The 9,076-nt window shown below is 43.5% G+C and overlaps 2 protein-coding genes across 2 annotated transcripts in view; one reads left to right on the forward strand and one right to left on the reverse strand.

Moving 5' to 3' along the window:
• Window positions 1-3,998, reverse strand: part of LOC111951562 (ankyrin repeat and SOCS box protein 15) — a 10,364-nt gene extending 6,366 nt beyond the window's left edge. Inside the window, exons 1-5 of the mRNA XM_070434710.1 lie at window positions 3,916-3,998; window positions 689-770; window positions 546-598; window positions 247-375; window positions 2-85 (exon numbers count right to left, since the gene is read on the reverse strand). Of these exons, the coding sequence (XP_070290811.1) occupies window positions 2-85; window positions 247-375; window positions 546-598; window positions 689-768 (346 nt within the window). The 5' untranslated portion in view covers window positions 769-770; window positions 3,916-3,998. The remainder of the gene's footprint in view (window position 1; window positions 86-246; window positions 376-545; window positions 599-688; window positions 771-3,915) is intronic.
• LOC111951563 (NADH dehydrogenase [ubiquinone] 1 alpha subcomplex subunit 5) lies at window positions 3,283-6,338 on the forward strand. The gene is made up of 5 exons (XM_023969734.2): window positions 3,283-3,366; window positions 3,823-3,867; window positions 3,958-4,074; window positions 4,333-4,398; window positions 6,154-6,338. Exons 1-5 carry the CDS (start codon window positions 3,346-3,348, stop codon window positions 6,253-6,255), a joined length of 351 nt encoding a protein of 116 aa, XP_023825502.1. The 5' UTR covers window positions 3,283-3,345; the 3' UTR covers window positions 6,256-6,338.
• Window positions 6,339-9,076: the final 2,738 nt, after the last annotated feature.

Consider the following 9,076-nt stretch of genomic DNA (forward strand, 5'->3'; position numbering starts at 1 on the left):
TTCTCCAGCAGACCCTCCTGAGCAGCCAGAATCAACGCTGTGTCACCGTCTGCAGTCACATCATCCACAGTCACATCACAGGAAGCTGTAGGATCACACACACAAAAGTAATGGGAATTAAACACGTCTTAGGTGATTCATTAGTATATCCCAGTAGCAGAGTGTTATAGAAGCAGTACTGTAAGTGACTACTGATATTTAAGGTACTAGTTGTGAGGTACTGTTGGTGGTATGTGGGCCTCTCACCCAGCAGGACCTGATCCAAGACCTGTTCCTGGGACTGCACGACGGCTCTGTGTAGGGGAAGCCACCCTCTGCTGTCCCTCTCTGTGAAAGCCTGCAACCCAGACAGCTCCTGCAGGGTACACACATCACCTAGGGAGAGACACCACACAGAATCCTACGTTAGGGTTATGGCTAGCGTTATGGCTAGGGTTAGGGTTGAACCCTGATGTGGACATAAAGCTAGGGTTAGGGTTAATAGCTTAAGGGCAAGGGTTGGGCTAGGCAGTTTGAAAGGCACGGTCGGTGAGGGGTAATCCTACCTTGCTCAATGGCAGTCACTATCCTCAGATAGTCACCACTGACTGTTGGCATGCTGTTGAGATATGGGTAAACAAAGTCAGGGAGCGGTATTGTGGGATGTGCGAATAATACATMKATGTAATCCTCTCCATTTTCTGAATACCTGTCTATTGATAAATCTCGAATACTCTCTCGAATGGCATACTCAATAAGCTSCTCCTCACATCTATCAACGTCCTCCATTCCTACAGAGAAATAAAAAAGAGTAACCGAAAGGTTACCATGAACCTCAATARTATTWTTTTTTTWAACTAGGCAAGCCAGTTAAGAARAKATTTTTCTTTACAATGACAGCCTACCGGGGAACAGTGGGTTACTGCCTTGTACAGAGGTAGAACGAAAGATTTTTACCTTGTCAGCTCGGGGATTCGATCTAGCAACCTACCCACTAGGCTACCTGCTGCCCCCTCGATCTAGCAACCTACCCACTAGGCTACCTGCTGCCCCCTCGATCTAGCAACCTTTCGGTTACTGGCCCAACGCTCTAACGACTAGGCTACCAGTCTCCCCCAAATGACTCATGTCACTGCAGTTTGCATAGATCAACAGACACATCCTAAARTATAGGCATACAGACAGGAATCACATTGCAATGACAAATTGAAAGGTTTTAAAGCACCTCCGTCGCTATCAAATATCCCAATGAACGGGCAACTCCAGTCTTACCTGTAAAATCTCCAGTGAATGTCCCAGCCTCCGAAGGTTTGTTGGCTGCAAACTAAGTTTTATGTTGGTGTTTGCAGGAGTAATGGGATATTTTTAGACTTGACATGCCTATAATATCAGCCCCACACACTCTGAGAATGCCTGTCACAATGCCTGTCACATGCAGTGTTTCACTATCACACTAAACACAGTTTATCATAATAAGATTMAATTMACTATAGGAGCCATACAGTATAGACAGGCTGTCCGGCTTACAGCACACGAGTCCTACATTATGTTGCTAGTATGTGTAGTGTACCCACTTCGAATGYTTTTAAATGACCATTTGTAATACTTATTTTTCCAATCTAATCATTGAACATGTATTGTAGGATCCATTAGTATAACATGTATTTTAGGGTTACTGAATAAGAGGACTCATTGTCGACAGTCGGGCCCAAAAGTTTTGAGAATTGACACAAATATAAATTTTCACAAATTTCTGCTGCCTCAGTGTGTATGATGGCCAATTTGCACTATACTCCAGAATAGTTTGAAGAGTGATCAGATGAATGTGCAATTAATGTGCAAAGTCCCTCTTTGCCATGCAAATGAACTAAATCCCCCAAAAAACATTTCCACTGCATTTCAGCCCTGCCGACAAAAGGACCAGCTGACATCATGTCAGTGACTCTCTCGTTAAACACAGGTGTGAATGTTGGATGAGGACAAGGCTGGAGATCACTCTGTCATGCTGATTGAGTTCGAATAACAGTGTGGGAAGCTTTCAAAAGGAGGGTGGTGCTTGAATCATTGTGCTTCCTCTGTCAATCATGGTTACCTGCAAGGAAACATGTGCCGTCATCATGCATTGCACAAAAAGGCTTCACAGGCAAGATATTGCTGCCAGTAAGATTGCACCTAAATCAACCATTATCAGATCATCAAGAACTTCAAGGAGAGCGGTAAATTGTTGTGAAGAAGGCTTCAGGGCGCCCAAGAAAGTCCAGCAAGCGCCAGGACCCATCTCCTAAAGTTGATTCAGCTGCGGGATCGGGGGCACCACCAGTACAGAGCTTGCTCAGGAATGCAGCAGGCTGGTGTGAGTGCATCTGCACGCACAGTGAGCGAAGACTTTTGGAGGATGGCCTGGTGTCAAGAAGGGCAGCAAAGAAGCACTTCTCTCCAGGAAAAACATCAGGGACAGACTGATATTCTGCAAAAGGTACAGGATTGACTACTGAGGGACTGGGTAAAGTCATTTTCTCTGCTTGAATCCCCTTTCGATTGTTTGGGCATCCGGAAAAAAGCTTGTCTGAGAAGACAAGGTGAGCGCTACCATCAGTCCTGTGTAATGCCAACAGTAAAGCATCCTGAGACCATTCATGTGTGGGTTGCTCTCAGCCAAGGGATGGGCTCACTCACAATTTTGCCTAAGAACACAGCCATGAATAAAGAATGTACCAACACATCTTCCGAGAGCAACTTCTCCCTACCATCCAGGAATAGTTGGTGACGAACAATGCCTTTTCCAGCATGATGGAGCACCTTGCCATAAGGCAAAGTGATAACTAAGTGGCTCGGGGAACAAAACATTGATATTTTGGGTCCATGGCCAGGAAACTCCCCAGAACCTTAATCCCATTGAGAACTTGTGGTCAATCCCCAAGAGCGCGGTGGACAAACAAAAACTCACAAATTCTAACAAACTCCAAGCATGATTATGCAAGAATGGCTACCATCAGTCAGGATTGTGCCCAGAAGTTAAATGACAGCATGCCAGGGCAGATTGCAGAGGTCTTGAAAAGAAGGGTCAACACTGCAAATATTGACTCTTTGCATCAACTTCATAATTGTCAATAAAAGRCTTTGACACGTATGAAATMCTTGTAATTATACWTCAGTATTCCATAGTAACATCTGACAAAAATATCTAAAGACACTYAAGCAMCAAACTTTGTAGAAATTAATATTTGTGTCATTCTRAAAAKCTTTGGCCACGACTGTACTTACTACACCATCAAACATGCTGAGCTTTTATTTTGAAAAAACGAGGACGTGTTGACGTCATTTTTATTCGACAGAAGTGACCCAGAATKCATTGCYCCCAAAATCATGGCTGGTGTTCTGAAAAAGGTACGAGTCGAGGTCATATTATGATGATGCTTTTGTGAAAATGTAATGTGCTTTTGTTTATTCWMTTAGTTTCCTCTCACTTTACAATTGATATGAGCTTGGTCGCTTTCTATTGACAAGCATGCGTGTAAGCTAGCTGCTAGYCTGGCTCGTCTTCTAGCTAACAGACTTAGCTAGCTTGATCATTTGCWGGAGGGTTCGTGGATATATACTTTGATCTGCTATGTCAGGGTTAGTTACCTAGGCTAGTGGCTTGMCCGTTGGGAAGTAAATATAGCCAACTTACATGGTTGACACGATACGAACTTAAAGGTACATGACGTTTTATCCATATGTTCTGTAATGTTCCACCTTCCTTCTGAATGCCGTATTTTACCCAGGAGATTACTAACGTTAACTATGTAGTCTCGCGTGCTGGCTAGCTATTATGCTCATTGTGTGTAATATTTCCCCCAGACAACAGGCTTGGTGGGACTGGCCGTGTCCCACAACCCTCATGAGGTGAGTCTCCAGTAATGACCATAAACAGCAGTAGTGGACCACACCTACTTTGGTATGATAATGTATCTGTCTGTGCGTGTGTRCCCTCAGCGCCTGAGGATCTTGTACAGTAAGATCCTGGCGTCTCTCCAGGTCATCCCTCAGGACGCAGCCTACAGAAAGTACACAGAACAGCTTGTCAATGACCGCTTTGACCTTATCAAAGCCGTAAGTTCCACTCCAACCATCCTCACTTTCACATCTAGACAAGGGTCAGGTAAAGTTTAACAGGGTAGAACTCTTCCTACCAGCTCTCATTGTGACTGTGATTTCATGTATTAGCTTGAACCTGTATGAACCTCTGTGAGGTAATCCCCTTGTTGACTTTTATATTTCATATCATGTTACGGGACATTGTTTGGGATGGCATCTTGTGTTTCAATCCATATAGATCATTTCATTGTCTTTCTTCATTTCAATTGAAAGGAGCCTGATGTGGAGAAACTAGAGAAGAAAATCAACTGTGGTCAGATCGAGGAGGTCATTCACCAGGTACAGAGAGGAGCCTCACACTCTTTTCATTGCTTTGRATCTTCCTCCTAAAGTTGCTCTCTCTAGCCCCGTTTATACCTGGTTTCTACATGCGTCCGTTGTCCTGATCGTGTCCAAATTCTGGTTGTGCCCACATTTGTTGACAGGTATAGACAATCAAGACACATTGTGATCTGATTGTGATATCTTCCTGACCACCTCAGGAGGTAGTCGAAGACGSATCTTGTYCYGATATCCTTTTAGTGTAAACAAATCCGGACAACAAAAGCGTATAAATTTGGCCACCGTCACGGTTGTCCCGCCCCCTCAAAAAGCTGACAGTTGAATTAAGATCATGGTCTTTATAAACCAAGTGCCAACTGGCACTCTGGTCAGATATGCCACAGTCCAATACCGTGTCCAGCTCTGCTTAAAATGAGCAAATAGAAAAATATGTTTAAAAGATATTGTCCCGAATGAGAGAAAAAGGGTTCTCCCGTTCTCACATCAAATGCCAGGCCAAAATCAAATGTTTGAAAACATCATAGGCTACAGAAAGGCCAAGGACTGTAATAGCAGAATTTAAACTGAAGTAAACATGTTGGGGATGGAGCAGAAGAGAGCAGTGTATGGTAAGGTATAGGCCTAATGTTCCCCCTGTACCTTCAGTACAGGGGGAGGATGTGAATAGTCAATTTCAGTTGCTGTGTCAGATATGAAAATAATACAGTGATATTATAATGCAATCCTTTTCAGATATCAATAAAGTGCAGAYGATGTCCAAACTGATGCGTAGAGGCGCATAGCTTTCTGTAGCCTAAGCATGAGCGAGGCTACTGTCCAATAGGCTAATGTAGGTTTCYATTACGAAGGACTCTTTAGGCTACTTTTAGATTGACTCTGTTCCTTTTATAAAGCCTTTACTTTACATGCTTGCTCCTTTGCACTTTTTATAGCTTGCTGCTTTTATCCATGCATTTATAATTTGACCACACGTCTTGCTATAGGTTATCATATTGAGGTACCGTTAGCGAATGATCAATGGTTTGGAGGAAACTAAACCACGGTCATTCTCCCAGCATGTTGCTTTTTTATTCCTTTAATACTGTTTAGGCCTATACTAAAGGTTATTTACAATATTACAATAAATATAAAGATMTATGTAAACATCGATGCGTAAAGAACAAACCTATCCAGATAATGCYTTGTGCCATTCAGAGATGCACTTTGTAACTTAACCTGTTTTTACTGTGTGCATTAGGGCCTAAGTGGCATTTGTATTTATACTTTGCAATAATAGTATTTTGTACATACATCCAGATAGTCACATTGTTTGTGTGGTGACATTTTTAGGGATTGGAGAGATTCTCTGAATATTGTACAAGTCGAGGTTATCGGGACAGTAGTCTATTACGCCCAGTCTTAAATCATTGGATAACAAATGTAGGCTGTAATGATGAGTATAAAAGCGTGCTGTTTTCTGTCAATTTATACAGCTTCTCATAACGGTAGTTCCAAAGCAGGTTGAATTAATTTGCCTACAGGGAGGGACCAGGGAATCTGGTCACAATACGAAGTGGCCAGATAAGAATCCCATTTTATGACCGTGTGTAGACACAAATCTCGATCAGAGCATCTTGATTGGATGATGACAGCCATGTTAATGCAAGGTGTAACCACGGCTACATTGTTTTGTAGCATTCAAAAACCTCCCACATCCCCATTTATCATACATCTCTTGCCTTATCTGACCCACTCATTTCCTCTTCCCTCCAGGCGGAGTGTGAGTTGGCTCTATCCAGGAAGATGGCGGAATGGAAACCATGGGAACCACTGATTGAAGAGCCTCCTGTCAACCAATGGAAGTGGCCCGTTTAAAGACTACTTCCTGTATTTGTCTGTTTGTGTCAGTAATTCCCAATGAAGCATGTACAAATAAAGCTGTGGAAATATTTTCCCTATCCTTGTAAAAAAAAAAATATTTTTAAATTTTTGCCTTGTGGGTACTAACATTTTTCAGACAGTTACATAAAAACACTCAGCCAAACCAAGGAAGTTACTCTTTGAAAAACATGTCTAGAGCCCTGATCTTGTTTGGATTAATGAATACACCATGTGTAAACCTGACAAACCTTGAACAGAGTGATCGGATCATCTTGATCACAAAAACCATATTTAATTAATGCAAGGTGTAACCAGGGCTATAAATAGACTACCTTTGAGAAAAAGCATCATCCTATCCTAGTGCACCTCATTTAAAGTTCACAACTGGGATTTGAACTGGCACCCATGTGGGTCGCAACATGCATATAATACCCATCCACCTGTAAGGCCGTTATTTTATTTGACTCACTAGTCACCTCAACTCTGCCCACTGAGCTTTCATCCAACRAATACATGTATACTGAAGGTCAGTCATTTTAATCATCTACACCCGTCTCAAAATGTGGACAAGATCAAGACACATGCATGTTACCAGGTATAAACGGGGCTCAAGATACAAGCCTTCACATCAGGCACGACAACTTGTTTAACTTCTCGTTTTATAACCACAACCGTAGAGCTTTACATCGACAGGACCTCATTAAATAAGATAACATATGAACAGTTCTATAGACCASACAGGGGAAAAGAGCTGAATCAGTTATGTGTAATCGACTAAGGGCTCTATTCAACCCATATCGCTGAAGCGTTACAGATAGCACACTGAACCGACATCGTTTACCGTGAATGCAGTCTCCGCTAACACGGCAAGGACATTGCCTTTAATGCGGAATTTCCGCGATACGGATTGAATAGAGCCCTTAGATTAGGTTAACTATTATTAAAGCCCTACCATCAATCATTCCTTATAATAAGTATTGTTCACCATAAAGCATTTAATAGTACAACATTTGTTTAACCATTATAACCAGTAAAGGCCCTACCAATAACTAGCAAGTGTGTATTTCCCATTCACCASTATGAAGCACAGGTAACTGCCCCCTTGTGCTGCCCTCTGTGGCATAGCCATAGAATTAGCAGAACAGACATTTTCATACAACATTGTGGGTAGTTTTCCATTTGGAATTGCTGCTCATCACATCCATAGAAACGAGCAACACTGAAGTCATATCAATAATGGAAACTTCTGTTGGGTGACCCATAAAAAAAGCCAAAGGATTTTCATAGCCATGTCCGTTCTACTAATTCTATAGTCATAACATTCATAATATTGGGATGTGTTCTCCACTGAGCCGTTCTCCATGCTCATGTGAAGRGCAGACAGTTGCATCATGGGAGCTGTAGTACCCTCAGGTCCRGGAGTCCTGGGCTCCGCTSGTGGCCCTCTGCAYCAGCTGGACCATGATGGGGTAGACCGGGGCAAACTCCTTCCCCTGACGAGCCCTCACACTCTGCATGTAGGCCTCCAGAGCACCCCTAGCACACACAGAAGGAGATGGTATTACTAAAGACACACTACCCAATAGAACTGATAGGAATTTCATCATTTTACCACAAGAGGGTGCTCACTCACTCCTCTGAGTGATACCAAACAACCCACCAGCGGTCTCAAAGGCTGTAAGACGTTTGTCGTTCTCCTGCAGWTACCTAATGAGTGTGAGGCGGTCTCTCTCTGAAGGGTGGTCATCCAGCCACTGGGAGTAGCGAGCGATGGACCACTCTGCTCTCTGTGGAGGAGGAAGAATTAATACCAAGTTAAGATAACGATGGTTGGAAGCAGTATAGATTCGTGTGTATAGGAGTGTGTGTGGGTACACTACATGACCAAAAGTATGTGGACACCTGCTCGTCGAACATCTCATTCCAAAATCATGGGCATTAATATGGAGTTGGTCCCCCCTTTGCTGCTGTAACAGCCTCCACTCTTCTGGGAAGGCTTTCCACTAGATGTTGAAAATTGCTGTAGGGACCTGCTTCCATTCAGCCACAASAGCATTAGTGAGGTCGGGCACTGATGTTGGGCGATTAGGCCTGGCTCGCAGTCAGCATTCCAATTCATCCCGAAGATGTTCGATGGGGTTGAGGTCAGGGCTCTGTAAAGGCCAGTCAAGTTCTTCAACACCGAACTCGACAAACCATTTCTGTATGGACCTCGTTTTGTGTACAGGGGCATTGTAATGCTGAAACAGCAAAGGGCCTACCCCAAACTTGGAAGCACAGAATCGTCTAGAATGTAATTGTATGCTGTAGCGTTGATTTCCCTTCACTGGCCTAGACCAAATCATGAAAAGCAGCTCCAGACCATTATTCCTCCTCCACCAAACCTTCTCCTGGCATCCGACAAACCCAGATTTGTTCGTCGTACTTCTAGAATGTGAAGCGCGATTCATCACTCCAGAGAACGTATTTCCACTGCTCCAGAGTCCAATGGCGGTGAGCTTTACACCACTCCAGTCGACGCTTGGCATTGCGCATGGTGATCTTAGGCTTGTGTGCGGCTGCTCTGCCARGGAAACCCATTTCATGAAGCTTCCAACGAACAGGTCTTGTGCTGACGTTGCTTCCAGAGGCAGTTTGGAACTCGGTAGTGAGTGTTGCAACCTAGGACAGAAAGGCAGTCCCATTATGTGAGCTTGTGTGGCCTACTTTGCGGCTAGACGTTTCCACTTCACAATAACAGCACTTACAGTTGACCGGGGCAGCTCCGTCATAGGATTCCCGCTTTCCAACAAGTCAATTCGTCAAATCTTCTGCC

Source organism: Salvelinus sp. IW2-2015, linkage group LG24 (assembly GCF_002910315.2).
Source record: "Salvelinus sp. IW2-2015 linkage group LG24, ASM291031v2, whole genome shotgun sequence".
NCBI classification, from domain to species: Eukaryota; Metazoa; Chordata; class Actinopteri; order Salmoniformes; family Salmonidae; genus Salvelinus; species Salvelinus sp. IW2-2015.

Excerpts from the sequence above, each read along its gene's own strand:
- LOC111951563 (XM_023969734.2), top strand. The coding sequence starts at position 3,346 with ATGGCTGGTGTTCTGAAAAAG. Across the intron at positions 4,075-4,332 it reads GCTTTGACCTTATCAAAGCC|GAGCCTGATGTGGAGAAACT; the intron begins GTAAGTTCCACT and ends TTCAATTGAAAG. Across the intron at positions 4,399-6,153 it reads TCGAGGAGGTCATTCACCAG|GCGGAGTGTGAGTTGGCTCT; the intron begins GTACAGAGAGGA and ends TCTTCCCTCCAG.